At 35.9% G+C, this 22,368-nt stretch overlaps 1 protein-coding gene across 2 annotated transcripts in view; it reads right to left on the reverse strand.

Moving 5' to 3' along the window:
• The window catches only part of SLIT2 (slit guidance ligand 2), a 339,504-nt gene that overhangs the window by 97,595 nt on the left and 219,541 nt on the right, over positions 1–22,368 (reverse strand). For both annotated transcript variants that reach the window (XM_084798055.1, XM_084798054.1), the window contains exons 10-11: positions 6,891–6,962; positions 6,374–6,445 (exon numbers count right to left, since the gene is read on the reverse strand). In XM_084798055.1, the coding sequence (XP_084654181.1) occupies positions 6,374–6,445; positions 6,891–6,962 (144 nt within the window). The remainder of the gene's footprint in view (positions 1–6,373; positions 6,446–6,890; positions 6,963–22,368) is intronic.

The raw sequence follows: 22,368 nt of genomic DNA on the forward strand, positions 1-22,368 counted from the left end.
AATATATTTTATGTATGAAATTTTAACCATGCATAATTTGAAACACAAGAAAATTAAACTAAGAAAAACCGTTCCAAAGAACAAATAATAATTTTTGAAATATACATCTTATATGACCAAAAATTAAAGTTTGAAAGACATTTAGTAGCATCAAAGTACTTATAATTATACAATGTCAGGTATTTTAAATGCCGTACATTTTATTAATAATATTGTAGAAATTTTCTTATATAATATAAAATAGTATAGAGTATTATAATATAGAAATATATTGTAATAGTCTATAAATATTGTTGAGTATAATATTATACGGAATATATAATATGTAATAAAATATATTTGATATATAAATATATAAAAATTTATATATTATTTCATAAAATTATGTTATCTATGTATAAATAATATATAATACTCTAAGTAGAAAATGCTTTACCTTCTAGAGTTTATTTGGATGCACCTTTTAAAATATATTTGTGTATTTTACAAATAAACATAATTTTAAAAACAGAAACATATTTGAGAAAAGGATCGAGTGTCATGGATCATAAGTGAAAAACCTGAAAATTTGAGTGCAAATAAGTAATTTGCTTGACATCAGCACATGATTCTAATGTATAAAGGATGAACACACAGAGACTACTAGAATGAGAAAGTACTGTTCCTCTCTCAAGATGTCAGAGGGAGGTGGGATGTATTGCAAAACAGGAAAAAAATACTCAAAGGAATAAATAAAGCAGGGTGCCGCATAGTGTAAGGAGACAGCCAATTTGCTCGGGTTCCGGTGTTACAGCTTTAAAGCACACAAAAAGGTCACAGATATAGAACAAAGATAGAGATTTTTATTAGGGAAACACATCAATTAGAGAAAAAAAATTTTTAAATATCAAAGAACAAAAGCGAAAATACTATATTGATAGAGAGGGGGTAAGATGAAGATTAAGAAAGGATGAAGGGTAAATGTATGTTTCGAGTGGGAAGATTAATATGATAGCAGCTCAGGATATTTAATTAAATTAAACCATCCAACAGTAGCCGCTGAGCCCTGGCATGTGCCAGCAACCATGCTAAGCTGTGGATATGGTCCCCACTTCAATTAAACTCAACCAGTGAGTTATTAAATGTCCACCATCTGCCACCATCAGCTGATATTATCTAGTTTAATGGGTTTTATGTTCAAAGAGCAATCCAAAGAGTAGTTCTGAAAACTAAACTTTTTTACTTTGAAAATCTACTGATATTCAAAAATAAACAAAGATATTCATAAATTGTAGGACTCCCAATTTTACAAAACCAAAAGGGGAATCATTTTACAATCTGTTTACTTAGCTTTCCTTTAAGCTGACAGAGAAGATGGTTTGGTCAGGAGCAATGCCATATTTGTATCAAGGAACCATTTTTGTTCCAAACATCATTTGGGTTTCTAAAGGATCGTTTACAAAATTATTAAATTAATAGTATCAACCAAAATGGAAAAAGAGCAATGAGAGGAGGAACTTACGGAGTGAAACAGGAAACATAGCCAACAGGCCTTCTTGGTATATGGTCTATCAACTGTAAAAACTGCCAGTTAACAAGTACTAAATACCCTATGAATGTGAATTCCAGATTTGTCTACCAAATTGCATAGGGTTTTGGTCAAGGTCCAGTGAGTGTTTTGTTTGCTTGTTTGGTGTTTGGCTGTGTGTGTGTGTGTGTGTGTGTGTGTGTGTGTGTGTGTGTGTGTGTGTGTGTGTGTTCAGCTTCAGTGCAGAGGCTAACATTAAATGTCCTCCATCACTCCCACCAGTTAGTTTGTGACACCACGGAGGCTCACTGAACCAGGACCTCACCCATAGGGTAGGACCGGGCTGCTCTGCTACTTACACAAAGCTGGGGTTATAAATAAAATCACTCTCAGACATAGCAAAGGTGTGAAGACGGTAGCAGCAGAGAAATGAGTTAATATTTAAGAGCCAAATAAGTGTCAAGAAAGTGAGACAAAATATATAAAAACAATGAAAAGACAAGTCTCCTAAAAATACAATGTCCAAGAAGGCCAATGAGAACTTGTGCTACATTTTTTTGCAATGTTTTATGAGTTCTTTGAGAATTTTGTACAATGTATTTTGATCACATTTGTTCCCTCCCAAAACTCCTCCCAAACTCACTCTCCCTTCCCAATCCAGGCAAGTTTGGGTTCTTTGTTCTTTTTTTTTTTTCTTAACTTTACACCCCTCAAATCCAGCTGATGTCCTCTGTGTACTTTTTGATGTGTTACCTATACTGGTGAGATCCAGGTGCTACACATTAAAGAACAGGAAGTAAAATAAACATCTGCAGTAAAGAGGGAACTGAGTGGGAGAGGGCAGGGGGAGCGAAACAGTGGTGGCGATCAAATATAGAGCAGGGGTGGGGGGTGGGCAAGAGGACTAGGAGAGAGTGGGGGCGTCTCTGGGACAGAGAAGGCTCCCAGGAGTCTATGGGGGTGAGCTTAGCTGAGACTTCCACAGCGGGGGTTAAGGAGCCTGAAGTGACCACCTCCTATTGCCAAGTGGGACTTCCAGTGGAGGGAGGGGGAACACCACCACTATTAATGACACTCTGCTATGATTGTAGACAGAAGCTTAGCAGAACTGTCCTCTGAGAGGCTTCATCCAACATCTGATGGAAAGTGATGCAGAGTCCCAAAGCCAAACAATAAGGCTGAGCTCCAGGACTTCTATGGTAGAGTAGGAGGAAGGATAGAGGGAGCCAGAGGAGTGAAGGACATCACAGGAAGACCTGCAGAGTCAGCTAACCTATGGTGCTCCATGAGCTTGTACCACCAACCAAAGAGCATGCATGGACTGGACCTAGAACCCTTACACGTATGTAGCAGATGTGCAGTGTGGTCAACATACAGTTCCTCTAACAATGGGAATAGGGGCTGTCTCTGCCTCTGTTGCCTGTCTTTGGATCCCTTTCCCCTAGCTGGACAGCCTTGTCCGGCCCCAGTGGAAGAAGATGAGATTAGTCCTGCTGTGACTTGAGGTACCTGAGTGGCCTAGTACAGCTTGGGGGCCTCCCCTTCTTTGAGTAAAAGGAAAGAGGGGAGGGAGGGAGGAGAGAGGAACCAGGAGAAGAGGAAGGAGGGAACTGGGATCAAGACGTAAAGCGATTAAATTAATAAATAAACGAAAAAAGAAAGAACATGGACTCTTTATTTCCCAGCAGGTGTACTTTTTAAGAGGAAATGCATTAAAAAGAAAAACTGGAAGACATAAATTTATTCCCTTGAAAAGGAAGTTGGAGCAAAACCAAATATGACTAATAGCACACCGGGTAGTGTCTCTAGTTTCCTTCTTCATGACTTATATCCAGTGTGCTTCACAGAGCACGTTTAATCAGATGGGGGACTTTTATGGTCCTTTGAAACAACACTGGCACATTAAGGAATTTCCTATTTGTGTCACTAGCACTAAAACCAAAAATGGAAATCTACTTTAAACCTACGTGTTTGTTTTGAGGGACAGTGGGCAACAGCAACTGCTGGTGGCAGTCTGAATTCTGCTTGTTGAAAGCTGGCAAAATAAAATGTTCCTACAGCAGAAAAAAAAATCCAACGCATAAAAGTACACAACACCTTTTGCAAAAGGTTTACTGTGGACTGACTCCATCATTAAAGGACAAGTCCAAAAGCTAAACCCGTAAATTAAAAGCAATGGTGTGCACTTTAAGATATATAATAGCAAAAAAAAGTTTAAGAAATCACAGTAAAGAGAAAGCAAGGGATAAATGGAGATGATAGGTTTTCTTTTTCTTTCTTTCTTTCTTTCTTTCTTTCTTTTTTCTTTTCTTTTTCTTTTTTCTTCTTTTTTTTTTTTTTTAGGTTTTCAATGTTATGAAAAGCCCAGTAGTGAAGTAAGAAATGTGACGCAGCAGACTGCAGTCAACTGCAGTCCAAGGAAAGGCTTCAGGAAACGCAAAATTACCAGTTGAGCATTGTAATGTAGCCTCCGTAGAACGTGGGAAGTAGATGATGAAGACAGGAAACTATAGTAAGTGAAATTAAAATAATATTTTATTTTATTATGTATATGAATGTATGGGGGACATGTATGAGGGTGCTGGTGTCTACACTTACATGGGCAATGGGAGATAAATGATGAGAAGAAGGTGCTCATATGCTAAGAATTTGGAACACCAACATTCTCTGGAATACTTAAAATCCAGAAACATTCAAACTGACGTACAGTAGACAAAGACTGCCATGGCGGTACCTATTACCTCTAGCAGTTTGCTCTCTGCTTTTGTCAACCCGGCAAGGGAAGGCTGTGCTCCTCTGTTTTAGAGAGAGGATAATTGAGGCGCGCACACACACACACACACACACACACACACACACACACACACACACACATATATTAGTAACTTGCTTAGCCATGCACTAGGAAGGTGTGGAGATAAGATAAACACAAAACATCAAAAGATTTCAGGTATAAGCTGGGTACATACTCTGAGTAGCACTTACTTTCTACCTACGAAAGGAGTTTTCTGAGTTAGAACAAAACAATAAAGTGATAAAACTACAGATAGGTGGACAGATAGCCTCATGAGTCAAAGCACCTGCTGTGTTACGTGTGTGTAACTCAGTGCTTAAATGGCATGAGAGCCAGGAGTCGGGAATCTGCCGAAACTCACAGGGCAACTAACCTGAAGTGTCCAGGGGCAAAGAAAAGGTCTTATCATATACAAAGGGGAAGTGAAAAGCTACACCCAAAGTTGTTTTCCATTCTTTACTCACAAGCACACAAACATGAATGTGTATGTATATCCTCTCTCATGATGAAAAGAAGGATTAATTAATTTCAGAGACTATTAGTATTCTATCTAGCATGCTTGCCCCAGAGTCTTGTAAATACTACACAAATTTTAGTGTTGTCAGAGTGAGACAAACAAAAAAACTATGACATAACCAGTGAGATGACTCAACAAGTTAAAGCACCTGCCAAAAATTTGGATATGAATTCAATCCTGGGGCCCTAGAGGGGAACTGTCGACAAGCTATCTGCCAACATCTACTCACGCACACAGGTACACAAGCACACATACAAATATAAGTAAATATATAGTATATGTAATAGTCTTTTGTCCCCAAGGAGAAATGTGATTCAATTAGTATATGATTTTAAACAGATATTGTGCTAAATAATACATTTTATATTATATTAATACATAGGAGTATAATATATAATATTATCATACATAAGCATCGATGTTAATAATAGGAAATTATATTATATATACAAGAGTGGCCATAAAATCTTTGTAAAAATCAATCCTAGATTTCTTTAAGACATGAAAATTTTTTGGTAGTTAATTTAATAATAAATAACATTTAAAATTATTTTTTGTTTTAGTTCTTTCGTGAAAATTCTTTAGAGGTATTGGCAACATATTGTTTAAACTAGTTTCCCATCTTCAGTAGATGTATTACTCAAATTAACCTAAATATATACTTGAGGATGTTTACAGAAGGATCTTAAAATATGAGGTAGAAAAAAAATTCTTGTAAAAAATTTTTTTTTTGCTCATTGAAAGATAACTATGGGAGAGAAAGAGAAAAAGGCTAATTTCTGGAACCTGAGAGCCTGGTAATAGTAACTTATATCAATGGAAACCTGTAACAAGTAAGTAAGACAGACTCTACATTCAAATTATAAAACAACTAAAGGTTATTTTAATTGTTATATTTTGAAAACTTTAAATAATGGTAACCTTTAGCAACTTATTTTAGCTGGTCTCCCAATTACATGGCTATCTTCCTGTGAGTTCTCTTGACCTTCATAACTAATGCTTATTATGAAGCTATTTTGGGGGTAAAAATCCTCCTGTAATGAAGAAAGGATGAAAGGATGGTTCCCAGATATATACTCATTTATTATCAGCAATACTTGTCCATCATTTTCAGAGGAGCAACAGCGAGCTAAGACACATGAAGTTATAGAGTAAGAAACTATAAATCTAGAGTTTTCCAGAGTAATTAAAAATAAGCTGTCCCTTCATTACAGCTGGAAAAAATAATTCCTTCAAAGGGACCGCTCTCTTTTTAATAACAAAGTTTCTTAAAAAAAAAACCCACAAATTCAACTCAAAAAAACTGGCTAGTGTTAATGATAAACAGGCCTCCATGAGATGATGAAAACCACTCATAACAACTGAAGATAATGATTCATAACTCACCATAAAATGACAGGAGTTTTTTTAAAATCTGAAAACAAATGCCTTTGGTTGTTGAGAAAATTTGGGTTTCCTCCAAAAACAAAACAAAACAAAACAAAACAACAATAACGAGAAACCAAAACCAAAACCAAACCAAACCACCTCCAACAACAAAAACCTGTCTACTTACAGTGAATTCAGGGAGCGGAGTCCTTGGAAGGCATCAGGTGCCAACTCAGAGATCTGATTATTGCTCAGGTCACTAGAATCAGAAATTGGGCTAGGTTAAATGAAGTAGGATGGCAGAGAAATTGGCTGCAGAGAGGACTCACTTGTACACATTGTCTATGAAGACACGGGTACAACTTTCAAAAGGAAACATCAGAGAATACTAAAATTTACAGGCGAATCACACTCTGTAAAACAGGTACTATCCATCTGCTTAAGATATTAGTAAGGATGTCTTGTCTTACTTAGACTATAGATGTCATGGCCATTTTGTTTTGGTGGGAATCAATAAAGTAAATTACAGAGAACATCAAAAATTACAAGGTCCCACTAGTAAGATTAAAGTGCTACTATACAACTGGCAATCAGACTGTCATTAAGTTGTCAGTCTCTTCAATGTCCATGCTTAATTATTCCTGCAAGGTCTTGGCCCACATAACTTAAAAAATGGCATATCTTGTACAACACTGTTAACTCACATTCTTCTGAGCTTTTTATAGGGTGAGAAGGCTCCTGGAGGGATGGCCCTGATGGAGTTTTGTTCCAAACGTCTGTAATGGAAAGAAAAAAAATCAGGGCTTAGAAAGGAAAGTAAAATTCTAGACATATTACATTCAAATATAAGATTCAAGTCAGGAGGAAGTCAATATTTTTCAGGAGAGATTTTTCTTCTTTTCCTCTGAAAATTAGTAGTAAAATTAAATGTGCTGCCTTTTCACTGTGAAGCAAGGTTAGAATAACGTAGGACAATTATAAAATAAAAGCAATACTCAGTCACTAACCATTTATAAGTTGGGCCAGAATTTAACATAGATTACAAAACATTTGTTGAAACAAAATTAGGTATATATTTTTAATAAACCATGAGTAAAGGAAATATACTGAGGCACTGGCTTTAGATCTAAAATATTTTAAAGAATAATTGTAATTCAAATATGAAAGTACTGATCTATATTAAATTTAAAGCCTTTACCCTCTAAAGAAAGCACACACCATCAGTTGAAAAAAACTGGAACGCTCACAAAATTAATTTTAAAGCTACTTGTGAGGCAAAACTCCTAAAATCTAAATCTATAAACAATACAGACATCTTCAGTAAACAATGCATATCTGCTAACTTGGCGTGTGACCATTACAATAAAAAACATGCAAGAAAAGTTTAGTTAGACACAGGTGGAATGTTTTTAGGATGTGATAAAAAGCACAGTAAAACCAACTCTCAGACACCATCTATACTTAAGCTAGTGCTATTGGAGAAAAATGAGGAATGCACACCCAGCCACTAAACACACAACGGAAGAGCTTTCACTAGGTCAGTTAGAACCTCATTTGTTCCCCATCTGTCTCTCATGTTCAGGCTCTCCCGTATCAGCACCTAAGGCTCATCTCACAGCCTTTCTTGTCAGTTCTGCTCTGGGTCCTCAGGAGCTGACTCCAGCGAACTACTGGGGCAGAGTTTAGACACTGAGAGGTGCTATGAAAGACTGAAACAGCCAAAAGGAAGTTTATAGTATATTTGTCCACTCTTTTAGGTGAGAGCTCCAAAGCCACATCGCTGGTGTTGTGTTTTCAGTTCCTGCTAGAGGTGGCACCTCCTTATTTTCTACTATTTCTACTTCTTTGTTGACTTGGAGCTAAGCAGAGAAGTTTTCTCTGTATCACCATCTGACAAAGTTTAGGAAATTCTCCTGTGTTAAATTCTTATATTAAATTACTTGAAAAATAACTCCTCTCTCTCTCTCTCTCTCTCTCTCTCTCTCTCTCTCTCTCTCTCTCTCTCTCTCTCTCCTTCCCTCCCTCCCTCTCTGTCCGTCCCTCCCCCCTCTCTTCCTCCTCCCCTCCCTCTCCCTCCCCACCCATGGGTCAGCATGTACTCTCAGCTACTTTTCAGCACCATTTCTGCCTGCATCTCACCATGCTCCCCTCCATGTCAATTAAAAAAAAATTACTTGAAATAAGTAATATTTCCTGTCTGGATTAAAAAAATATATACACATATATGTGTACTTATATAACACATATATGTGTGCATATGTTCATATGAATATATACATATACCTGTTTTCCATATGTGCATAGATGTATGGAAATTTGCATACAAATGCATACACATTTTTTATTTCAATATGCATGTTTGCTCATCTTCAGGTTGTTGCCTTCTAAAGGGCAGATTTATCTCCCGAAAACATCTGTATTAATAATTAAGGATTTGAGACCAGGAGAGAAGGCTCACTGTGAAGTGCTCTACAACGCAAACATGAGGACATTAACTTTGATCCCTGGCGACTATATAAACAGTGAAGTGTGGCAACATACATCTGAACCCCAAGACTGGAGTGGGAGATATGGGCAGATGTCCCTGGTTTATACTGGCCAACCATTTTAGTTGAACCTTGAATTGCAAATTGATTAATTGTGTCTCAAAGGACAAGGAGTTGTCTGGGGGGCAGAGGAGAAGGCTCAGTGATGAAGGTTGCATTCTGCTCCTGCAAAGGACCTCTGTAGAGTTCTCAGCACACATGTCAGGTGGCTCACGACTGTTTATCACTCCAGCTCCAGGGGATCTAATGCCTTCTTAGGGACTTTTGGGGTACATGAATCAACACCCACACATACTTCCTACATATAAACATGAGCATAATTAGAGTAATATTAAACAAATACGTGGGGAGTGTTTGAGGATGACCTAAGACATCAACTGTATGCTAGCTTACACCTACACACACACACACACACACACACACACACGCATGCACACGCGCACACACATTTAACATTCAAGTTATTTGTCCAAGGATTAAGAAATAATACTTTCCACAGGTTCTAAATATAGCAAGCACTGAGGTTTTTTTTTTTCTGTAATATTGATCAGTGCATTTTAGAGTGATGGTTTACAAATCATGTTTGTTTCAGGTTTGATCCATTCTTACAGTTCAATTACAAAAAGTTTCAAATAATCAGTCTGTGTTAAAGAAACTTTACATATTGGCTACTCACTGGACCCTAGCAACATGATGATGATGAAAAGTAAAAATGTTTCTGAGTTGTTTTAACAGATTAAAAATTTGTTCATGTAACTTTTATAATATGTGAGGTTGCTGAAAATAATGTAAAAGGGTCAGTAGAAAATGTAGAATGTGGAAATTATGCTGTTCTGGGGTTGTATAGTGATAAAACGTACTCTGAGCCCACACATTTATCCAAACTAATTCTATTTTTAATAGGACTTAAGGTATTCCATGGAAAGTTCAATTTTCGCTTAATGGTTTTAATGCCTCAGATCCTAGAATAGTTATAAAAATTGTTAATTATTCAAGTGGCAATTTAGTATGCTTTACAAATCTGCATAAAATCATTAGTTCATTTAAAAATGTTTATTTGTCTGCATAAATATATGTACATGGGCTTGTGCACGTGGGGCTAGATCTCTCTGAGCTGGAGTTATGGGCATTTGGAGGACACTCCGCTTGGTACATGGCTGCTGTGATTTGATATTAGGTATTCAGGATTGTATCACAAGGGCTCTTAGCTGCTGAGCCATCTCACTAGCCCATAGGTACAGGTTGTTATTTATCTTAACAACCTGTACCTATGGGCTAGTGAGGTGGCGCACGCCTTTAATCCCAGCACTTGGGAGGCAGAGGCAGGCGGATCGCTGTGAGTTCAAGGCCAGCCTGGTCTACAAAGTGACTCCAGGACAGCCAAGGCTACACAGAGAGACCCTGTCTTGAAAAACCAAAAAAAAAAAAATAAATAAATAAATTATGAAAATATTTATATTAATAAATCACAAGTAAAAATGATAATACAGCCTATAGGAATTGAATATTTAATGTTATAAAAACTATAAAATGAAAAGAATACATGATGAAATTCTATTAGATTATATGTGGAAATGCAAAGCCTCAAGTGTAAATAATGACACTATCAGTAGTTTTCATTTCAGTGATGTATCATAATGTAAATTTTGCATTGAAAACTGCTTGACTTAAAACTTACATGACAGTATAATACTGACCAATGAATGGCACGATCGAGAGAGTTGCTGGCTTTTCTTATGTTCTTATTTTTTACATAGTTACAAAGGGCATTTGAAAAGGCCACTTCAGTTTAAATGTAAAATTTATAATTATTTTAACTTGAAAATAACGTTCTTTATATTGCTTTTTGAAAATGATAATCTTCATTTTTTATAATCAACATACTTATACACTTTTCTATATTGTTTAAATATATTGATTTGCTAATGTTGTTTTCAGTTGGTCAACTATTATTAGATAAATGTGTTTCTTTGTTTATATGTAAATCTACATATAAGCATAATCAGTTGAAGTTATTAGTGTTTGTATAGGCTTTTAAGACTATATTACTTTAACATTATGAATTTTGAAGAATATAAAGAACTTTTAACCTGTTTTATCTTAGAATATACATTGTACATTCATTATATTAAATGACTGTGTTGAAATTTAACTCAATAGATATCTGTGTTTTAGGCATGTATTTATTTCTACTGCAATATTTTTCTTTTAATTTATTTAATTTTAAAACACTTTATATTTAAAATATTATTATTCAAAGTTCAAGCCTTCAAACTAGGACTATTCCAAGAATCTATTTTACAAAACAATTCTGTTCTCTCCAATCCCCGGCTAGTCAATTTTTTAGTGTTACTTTGTTTTTATATTTATAAAAAATATAATAAATATGTATAAGTTTATATGTAAAAAAAAGAGAAAACAAAAAGCTTCTACTGTATTTACACTTAGCAGTTAATTGTTTTTTCTCATACTGTATCAGCAGTCCACTAAGGATAAACATGAAGTATTCCTTGATCAAAAAAAGTGATGATTATGTGGGAAGACATACTATTACTGACAGACACCAAGTAAACTCTAAAATATTTCATTTTTGTCTCATCCTTTTTAATGGACAAACCATGAACTATTATGCACTTCCGTTAAACTCTTAGCTTCATGGAGTAATTTTTTTTTTACATAACAGAAAATTTGGAATACACTTGACAAACTAAACAACATTCATCCCTATTGGTGTCCCTCTAATATGAATGAGGGAAAGGCATTTGACTATACTATAAATCTAAGAAAGAAAACTATCAGTGTTTCCATGTTAAGAAAATGGCACGCTATATTTACATCTCTCAGCTCTTTTAGCTTCAGCTCTGCTTATTGTATTAGCATAGACTCTGCTGAATCTCAGAGAGTGAACATTTGCGTTCATTGTTCCATGAAGAATCTAATTAAAACCATTTCAAGATTATAGAAACAGATAGTGTAATGGATAAGCCTTATTTGCATGATTAGGATAAAATATACTATAATTAATAGTCTTCCAAATGTCATTCCTTGAGAGAATATACTACATCTCTTTTAGAAAATAAAAACAGATTTAACAAAGTGAATAGGGGAGAGATTCTATGCCCTAAAATGGTAAGGATGATTTATTTCATGCAAACCTGCCAGGACCAATTTAACCCACAGGATTGATGTTGACTGAATCCATATTTTACAATTATATTATGCACAAATATGCATGTAGTCATATGTAATACTTGTTATATATTTTATACTATATTATATCATTCTATATAAAATATGTAATCAAAAGTATAGCTATTACCACTTCCCTAAAGCTAGGATATTTTAGTTATCTGCTCAGTGAGATGATATATCTAATTGGTACTGAGAGAGCCAAGTCGCAAATCCTCACAGGAAGAGTTAGCCAATAGGGCCTTTCTTCCCTCATTTGACCTAGCCCTGCATTTCCCTCTTTCTATTCTGTGCCATAAATCTCAGCCCTTCCGTGCTTCCAAACAGCAATTGATCACAGGACCTTCAGGCCCCTTCAAAGACCGCAGAAACAAAACTGTGCTGTGAAACTGGAGGCCACAGAACATGGGACCTTGTGTGTAGGTTAAGCTGAGTCACTTCGTGACCTGGTGCTCTGTGGCATTAAATATTCTGCAATGATTATGATGGGGTAGATTTGTACATTTTACACACAGGAATTTTACAAAGCACACAATGATTGAGTGTAGCTATGCATACATCATCATCATCCTTAGGGGCCTTACAGAACCCATCTTCCTTTTGTGTTTTAGAGTCAATTTTTGGGGAAAAAAAGATGAAAAAGAAATCACAACAGCACCTTGGTAAAAAGTACAGTATAAATAAAGAAAATATAGTATATTTCCATGTACAAAGGTAGAAGAATAAAAATATGATATAAACACATGAATGTCTGCAAGTGTCCTAGTCATCAACACACATTAGTTAAAACAATAAATCTGTCACTTGATAGGATCTCAAGTGTAAAATTAATATATGCTGCTAGATAAAGCTTAGAAGTCAATTTGCAATACAGTTTTCAGATAATTTTGTAACTATAATAAACCCACACACAGATATCACATCAAGATTTAAAAAGCTGGTTGTAATCTACTTAGTAATGTTTAGCTTTTGTCATACTTTAGAAATGACAAGAGATTTTTATGATACTAAGTAAGATATGAATTTGGATAGACACTGCCTATAATGTACAGCCCAGATGCTGATTACACACGGTGATAAAACTGACATGCTTTTGCATTTTCTCCATCTGCTTTTAACATAAATGGCAAAAACAGCTGCCAGAGGATGGAACATGGATTTAGTGGGCAAAGGGAGGGAAGGCGGGGTGACTCTATCTGAAACCTTCTATCTGAAAGTTAACTTGCTCGGTGTAGTCAAAGTGGTCTCGACACATCAACACCAGTATCTGAAGGGCAGAAACTGTGTTCTCTTTACACCGGGGAGTTTCTCCTCCATTACATGATTACATCTTAAAGTCAGCATTTTTTTATTTCTGGAAAGTACGTTGCAAATCTTAGCAGTGGAAGTTGAAAAGATGGCTCAGTGGTTAAGAGCACTGTCTTGCTCTTTCAAAGGTCCTGGGTTCAATTCCTAGTGTTCACATGGCAGCTCACAACTGTCCGTAACTCCGGTTCCTAGGGATCTGACACCCATATAACAATGCACAATAAAAAAAATTACTTTTTACAAGCAAAACACTGTCTCAAAAAAGAAACAAAATTTAGCAGTGGGTTCATATTTTTGAATGCCTTCATGTATACCTATTAAAATCAACCAAGTATGTTTTAGATTAAAATATTGTAGATATTATAATACATAATATAACATAAAATTAGAACAATGTTATTGTTCTCTCAAAGCTTGTACTTTGCATGTAGCTTACATGCTTACTCTATGACTGTGCTCATATTAATTGATTAGCAGTCATTTCTGTCTTGAGATGTTCTTTAGAGCCATCCATTCTCTTAATCTCATTTTATTTTTTTATGATGCCATTTTAGTATGCAAATCCCCAAGATGTGCACTCAACTGCAGTTTCCATATTATAGAAATTATCTCTTGTTCAAAAACAAGACAAAAAATATGTGTATCTGTGTCTATATGAGCATATCTCCTGAATGAAAGTTGCTTGCATTTATTCATGTAGACACATATCCAAATGCAAAATTAGATTCACTATACAGTCAAGTGGCATAGAATTAAGAGGAGAATGGACTACATCATATTTACAGAGAAAAAGTGAAATTCACAAAATAAATACAATTAAGTTTTATCTATAACTAAATGTGTATCTCTCTCTATGTATCTATTATCTATCTATCTATCATCTATCATCTATCTATCATCTTCTATTTACTTATCTACCTTCCATCTATCAACCTACTTATTCTTATCAATAGAAGTAAGAAAAAAGTGTATTGTTTTGTTATGAAATAATAACTGGAGTCCTTTGGATAATTACCATGAATCAAGCCTTGGGTTATGTCTCACATTGGTTAATTATTTACATTTATGAATAACTTTAAATGGCTTTACCCATCAGTTACTCCACAATGTTACTTAAAGAGCAGATTATGGTTTCCATTATCTTCTACCAATGTAATAAAATCTTCTTCAATTATCGTTTGGCTATTACAAAGTTCAGTCATACTGTGATCATGATTAGCATGTGGACTGTCAAAATCTGACCATTTATCCTGCAGCTGATTAACTACAAATCTATGATGTAATTGCTTTTAAAGCAGCAGCTTTGCTGCATCTGAGAACGAGTAATACTTTTGGTCCCAGATATTCTCATTTTTATGTGAGATCCTACATTTTTGTGTGTGTCTGTGTATGATGTTAACCAGTTAAGAGAATCAATCACATTGGCACTAGAGTGACCCTGTTTGACAGCTTCCCGTCAGTACCTGCACCCTAGCTTGCCTTTGTCATCGAAGTAGTCTATGACAGAGGTGTCTTTCAGCTCCTTTATTCCTTCCTTGTACATTAGGATGCTTTTTATAAGAAACAAATCTATTCTGTACTCGCTTGCCTAAACAATTTTCCAGCGCAGCACTACTATGACCATGCTATTCCCCAAGATTTAGCTTCTCTTGTACCTTTTGGCAACCGCTGCAAGCTTTCAGTTTCCTGCAAAGAGCTCTCTCTCGCCTTCCTGGGATTGTTACATGATTTTTTTCCTCTGTATAAAAAATTCCAACGTTCTCCACAGAAAAGCACATCCTGACATACGAACAGGAGTTGATTCTCCCCCAAATGCTTGTTCCCTGTGTTCTGAACATGGAATTTATGATTCTCATGAGGCATTCAATAACTCTGTGCAAAGCTTCAGTTTCCTGCATATAAGCTGCCTGAAGGCAGTCAGCGTGACTGTCCCACCTTAGTGTCTGATGCCGAGCGCTTCTCACTGACCAAGTGCACGGGAAGATACTATTTTATGCACACATTTCTTCTTTTACAGTTCTTCTCACAGACTTTTGGGGCTTTTTAAAGGGGATTTGTTAAATTCCTGTGGGTGTTTTTGTTTGTTTGCTTGTTTTATTATCACAACTATGTCTGTTCCTATTTCTCTTATGTTTCTTCTGATTGTCTTAAATTTTAGTATAATCTTTTTCACTTATAAAGAAATGCGACAGAATCTTCATGTTTAATACATCTTATCTCGGAATCTTTTGACATTATCTTCACCATTGTATTAACACTTAGATAAAATAATTTTTAAAGCGTTGTATTATATATACATATAGTAGGCAAACATGTTGTTTTTATATTAGCTTGCCAAAAGAACGCAAATTATAATAATATATAATCCAGAGCCAAACTATGTTATAGGCTAATTGATATTGTGTATAGATATAAAATAATAAGCATATTCCAAAATCCTACAGAGTCTCGAGTTACCTAGGATGGTTTCTTAATATTGTGAACTAAAGTAACTTCAATAGTCAATTCTATAATATTTTCTTCAAGAACAGGAAAATAACTCCATAGTGAGAATAATTTCTCTTTGAAGTTATTATCTGTTAGACTAGAATTTGGTTCCTGACAACCACTTCAGGCAGTTCATATCCACCATGTGTACTCATTAGGCCTCCATGGTTGCTTGTGCACAAGCGGCCTATGCTCGGAAATGCACACATATACACATAAAGAAAAGCAAATCTTTTTCAAAATTAATAACAAGTGAAATCGTATGCTATATATTTACTTCTTGACAAACTATATTGAAAATTGCATCATTTGTCTTCATTAACTATATTCTCAATATTGTCTAAAACATAAATTATTGGATACATTCTCTGAGGAACTTAACAGTGCATATCTTGTTTAGCCTTAAAGCTTATTTTAAAATGTCATATTAGAATAAAATTAAATAATTACAAAGATGATAGCTAAGCAACTGTAATATTCCCAAGTGCATAGTAAAAGTTTTTCCTGGATTTGCTGAATATTTCTATTGATTTCTTTTGTTTCTCTGAGACAGGGTCTCGTTCTCGCTGAATCTTGCCTTTAACTTACTGTAGGTGAAGCTTTCCTCAGACTCAGGGCACCCTTCCTGCCTCAGCCTGCCAATTGTTAAGATGATAGGTATCAACTATGATGATCAACTAGTAATTTTTAAAAACTGTTCAGTGCAGACTGGACTAAATACAAGTTAAACAAATCTTAATTACGTAAGGATTCATGTAAAAATTTAAAAGGTTTTAAAGTAAATTCACCCAATACTGAATGAGCACTATCAAATGCAATTAAAAAATAAAAGTATTGGACAATGCAATAACAGAAACAGAATGCAAAAAGGACAAACCATATGACAGTAAGTGGGAAAGTGGGCAGAAATGGAGATATAAAAAAATTTTAAGATTCTTAGCATATATATAGTGAACAGTATTCAATTCCTAAAATTATATCTGCTTTCATTCCTTCATGTGTGCAAACAATCTGGAAGAAGGAAAATGAACTGAAGTAATGTTCGAACTAATGTGTATCGTCTCCATCACTTAGGAAGTCTTCTCAAGAGTCTTCTGTTTTGCTGGGCTAAGGAGAACAGCATACTGACCTCAAATTGCAATTCCTTTATATGTCCCATAAAACTATTTTAATCCCAGATGGCCTGTGGTCCATCACTGGAAACACTGAAGTCACACTCAAGGCCTGTCCCAGCCTGAAAAAATCGAACTCATTACAACCCCCTTTCTCATGCACCTTCTACAATGTATAGAGTATCTGTATATTGGATTGAAAATACTAGATGTGAATCAAAATTCCTAACAGAACTGAAGAGAATTGAACTATTCTACAGTAACCTTTCACACTGCACTGAAAAGTATAATACCACAAAATGTAATCTGAGAAATCGCTTCTTAGCTGTGATACACCGTGAATAAATTTGGTATTAATGACTCTTTTTCCAGGGACGGAATCCTGTATAAACTCTCCTGAGACTGTGACTTTCTTTGAAAGTAAAGTTTGTAACCGTAGAGTTCAAAGTTGCCCAGTGCTGAGAAGACTCCACACCAACAGGCTTTCTTTTACTCCTGATTTCATTTTACTTCTCTCACTGAGTTTTTCTCCAATATAAGCCTCCCCCCAGTGATCTATATTGTTATTCCTTTTGCTATAAAAAATTGTGCCTTGGTAGCTTTCCACGTGTGTGCTCCAACCCTGATCCCCAGATGGGGTTGGTGGCTCTAATATGATCCCTTTTCCTAACCTCGCAAGGTCAAATATTGAGACAGGAATGGTAGGAAAGAAAGAGACGGCATCAGGCTTGCAGTCTAACAATATAGCTAGCCAGCAATTATAACAAACTAAACTGTTTGGTATTAGTACACATGATGTTCAGGTGTTATGACAATATGTAACAGAGAGACAAAGCCAGAGACAATGGTGTATGCCTATCACAATGGCTAGGATCTATAACACAATGGCAGCTCATGCTTAGGAGAATGTGGAATAAGGGGAACACTCCTTCATTGCCTGTGGGAACTCAAACTTATACAGCAACTATGGGAATCAATATGTGGCTTTGTCAGAAAATTGGAGATCGATCTACCTCAAGACCCAGCCGTACCACTCCTGGTCCCTCTATCCTACCACAAGGACACTTGCACAACTATGTTCCTTGCACTTTATTAATAATATACAGAAACTGGAAGCAACATAGATGTCCCTCAACTGAAAACGGATAAAGAAAGTGTGGTACATGATGGAATATTCCTCAGCTGTTCAGGAAAATGACATCAAGAAATTTGCAGACAAATGGATAGAACTAGGAAAAAAACATCCTGAGTGAGGTAACCCAGACCCAGAAAAACAAATATGGTATGAATATTAGCTGTTAAGCAAATGATAACAAAGCTACAACCCATAGACCCAGAGAGATTAGGTAGAGATGAGGGCTATGGTGAGGGGGCATGAATCTCCTTGGGAAATAGGAAGTAGAATAGATTCTTTGGGTGGGTTTGGGTGGGAGCAGAGCAAGGGGGCTCAGACAGGGATGGTGGGGAAGCACAGAGAGAGTGCAAGTAGAGACAGCTGAGATTATGGAGCCATTAGGCGGTGGTATGGAAATCTAGTGGAAAGTTTCTGGAATCTACGAGGGATATCCTAGTGAGGACTCCTAGTAATGAAGTATACCGCGTCTGAACTCACCATTTTTGGTAGCCAGAGGCGGCTTCCAGTGGTGGGACTGGGGTTATATTCAGTTGAGCTCAACCTCCCCTAGAGATCCCCAAACAAACCAAACTGATGGTAAGACAGACAGAAAGTGACCCTCTTAAAACTGATGGCAGGGCCGCATTGTTGAGGACAATTTCAACTCTGCTCATTGAACCTAGACAAGTAGACCTGGTATGGGCTTGGAACCTCCACCCCTACTTTCTAGTCTTTTGGGGATGAGAAGATGCTCTTCAGGCTACAGAAAGACAAACTGAGACATCAACCGAGTCACAAAAACGTTGACCTACAATCTGTCCGGCCTGCAAAGTGTGTTGGGGCAAAGGTGGCACAGAACATGTGAGAGTGACCAAGCAATGTCTGATTTAACTTGAGGCCCACTTCATAAGAGGGAGCCCATACCTGACATTGCTTAGATGGCTAGAAACCAGAGATTGGACACTTCAGAGACCTAGGGTAAAGCCAGAGACAACTGGCAGAAAACAAAACAAAAAGTCATTGAACAAGGCCCACTGAATCAATTAAGCAGGGCTCACAGAAACTAAAGTGGGGTCAGGGAGACTACATGGTTTGCATACAGGTCCTCTGTATAACTGTAAGTAACAGTTAAGGCTGTTACTTAGTTCTCTTTGTAGGATTCCTAACAATGTGAGCAGTATGTCTCTGACTCTTCTGCCTGATCTTGAGACTCTTTTTCTCTTCCTGAGTTGTCTTGCCCAGCCTTGATATGAGGGCTTTTGCCTTGTCTTAGTGCATCTCATTTTGTCCTGTTTGGCTGCAGGCTTTTAGAGAGCTACTCTTTTCTGAAAAGAAAATGGAGGGCAATTAGATCTGGGGGAGTGCAGAGGTTGTGGGGAAGTAGGATGAGTAGAGGGAGGGGAAACAGTGGTCTGGATGTATTATATGAGACAAGCGTCTATTTTCAATATATTTTTAAAATCCCAGTTACATGGAAGGAGGAGGCAAGAAAAGTAAAAGTTTGAGAAATCCTGAACGAGAGAAAGTGAGCCTTATCTAAAATAAAATATAGTATAAAACAAGCAGAATTGAACAGAAAAGACGACATTACTAACACAAAGAGGCTTTATTTCTGTACATTCATAAGTCTAAAATTAATCTCCTCCCTCCTGCTTTCTATGGTTTCTTGATCAGGAAGTTTATTCCACTGCTGTTGTCATTTTATCTCAATAGCTGTCAGTTTCTCTTCCCGGCTGTCCAGTTTTCTTTTTTACAATTTCTTAACAAGCCTAAGCAGTGCCCATCCCTCTTTCAGAGCTTTATAAAGAGTGGTCATGAGCATTGCATTTAAGTTTGAAATTAAATCCATCTGAGTTGTTTCAGGGTTAAATTTTTCTAGTAAGATTCCTAAACTTGTCTCAGTTTTTTTCTTTCCATGTTTTTCAATCTCACAAAATTAAATTGACAGTATGAGGGATTAAATGTCTATGCCCTGCATTAGAGAAGAAATATGACTTCAAAGAAAGGTGTCCATGCATCATCTTTAAGGTGGTGGATTCATCCATCTATCAAGAAGAGTAATTACAATATGTTGGATTTGTCATCAAAGGATGCTGGGAAAGGAGCTGTCCACTTAAATAGGACTTCAAAGCAGTATATGTAAAAAGGAAATTTCACTGATGAATTCTTTCAGCTGTCTAGTCTATTTTCACCTATGATATTACCTTTTTATTAAAGTAAATTTATTTACTTAAGTTTTATGGATTTTATGCATATAAGCAATCATGCCAAATAATGAAAGACTGACTACTGTATTGTTTTATTTATTAATCTTGGTAAAAACAGCTCTCTCATAGATAAGTCAACAATAAGTGCTTGATTAATTTCTGAATTGTATATAAATTCACTTCCTATAGCTATTTATCGACTACTTATCAGATGCTTTAGTGTGCCAAAGTATTTGTTACTAGCTACTCTTTGAAGGTCTGAATAGAATTTGTACTGCCTTCTTAAAACTCACACTTTATCAGAGGAAGGTTTTATACCAAGAAATAGAAACACCTGGCGAATAGTCTTCCTCTTTACCTGAAGGATTGAGTTCTTTACTGCACAAAAGCATTTTGATTCCATAAGGTCCCATTTGTTAAGTGTTAGTCTTATTGCCAGAGTGAGTGGAAACTCTTAGCCTCTCAGAGAGGGAAAGACGACTTCCTCTAAGAGAATGGCCCTTGATAAGTTGACTAGAGTCCAGTAAAATATTACATATCCAAGAATATTTGTAGAGTACAAATTGTTCTTGAAGGACTAAAAAATGACAGACACAAAGTTGGTGGATGGAAGGTGGCGGATGGATCTGAGAAGAGTGGTGGTAGGAGGGAAATAATATGATCTAAACATGTTGTTTGAAACTCAAAACTCCCAAAGAGCTGATTTTAATAAAAAAAGTAAACATATAGATTAAAACATGATCAGTAGGTATAGTCAAAACTTATTCACAGCCCATATATCAAATTATATTGTGTGTGCAAACAATCAGCACTGAAGAGTTTAAATAGATGTTAATCCATTTGTATTTTTTCTACTCCAAATGATTTTTAATGTTGGTTTAAAAAGAATATCTTGTATGTTGTCACAAATAAATATTCAATTCATGAATGTCTGTTTGCAAAAATCAAAGCAGAACAAAGAGAACACTTAGTAACCTGGATTACAGGTCACTCTTCAAGAGTACAAATACCTTCCCTTTATTACAATTAAGAACATGTTATAATAAAGATGTATCACAGGCTAAGAAATGTAAATATTGTTGAATATAGTCAATCTGAAATATATACTGCAAAAGGAACTCATAATGAAGCTTGATTTAAAATATTTGAATGATGAGTTTTTTCATTTTTAGAAATTACTAAAAAATTAAAAACAATGTTTTACTTAGCGCCATCTCCACGTTTTAACAATCTTACTGATAGTCTCCACTTTCAAAAGATAAAAATCAGTGAGTCAGTAAGGTAGTATGTTGCTCTTCTGGAAGTGTTTTGTTCTCACTGAAGTATGATACAATAATCAGAGAAATAAAATTCACCTAGAGCATCACAAATGCCTTTATACCTACTTATAAATCTAAATTATTGCACCACAGTGTGAGAAAACACATCTTCAACTCCAATGGGATGTATTATTTAGTATAACTTCCATGCTACTAAACACCACCATTTTCGTAAAGTCTATAGACCATGCAAGGTAGAGGCAAAGTGTTAAGATGAAAAATAAAAAGGATTACAGAGAGCAAAACATTTAAAATGCCCCACATCATTGTACAGCTTTTATATATTTTTGCCTCTAGCGTCCTCTTCTAGGACATCCATTTGTCCCTCTTTGTTATGAGCATATCTGACTGCTTTCTTCCTGAGTGAAATATACCTTCTTTAACTTTTTCCATTCTTAACACCAAGTAGCTTTTGTAATCACCACTGACAACATTGGATCCTTTCATGTGGATGGCTAAAAGCCTGAACTGCGTTTGGACTTCAGCTGGTGTAGAGGCAGCGACACTTGCCTGAGAAGACGCCTTGGCCTGGAGGCTCCTTCTTCCTCTCACTACTCTACCCTTCTGATATCAGGCTCTCTTGCCTCTTCTCGCCTTCCCATTGATTACTTCAGGAATTATCCTTTCAACATAGAGTTTTGTTTGGTCAGTTACTTCAAAACTTTTGACTCAAATAAGTTCTTTTATCGCTTAAATTTATTATAAGATGAATTATATTATTGTACAGATTATTTTGCTATTGTCACTTCTTATTTGCAGGAATAAAATAACAGTGTCCATAGCCTATGCATGAAACTGGCATCATTTCTGCTACATTTTCTGCTAAATCCTCACCACACTAATCCCGACTATCTGAGCCTCTCTATTGACTCCCATCTGTTTCCTCTACCCTTCTCACAT

Source organism: Acomys minous, assembly GCF_964271855.1.
Source record: "Acomys minous genome assembly, chromosome: 10".
In the NCBI taxonomy this organism is placed as follows: domain Eukaryota; kingdom Metazoa; phylum Chordata; class Mammalia; order Rodentia; family Muridae; genus Acomys; species Acomys minous.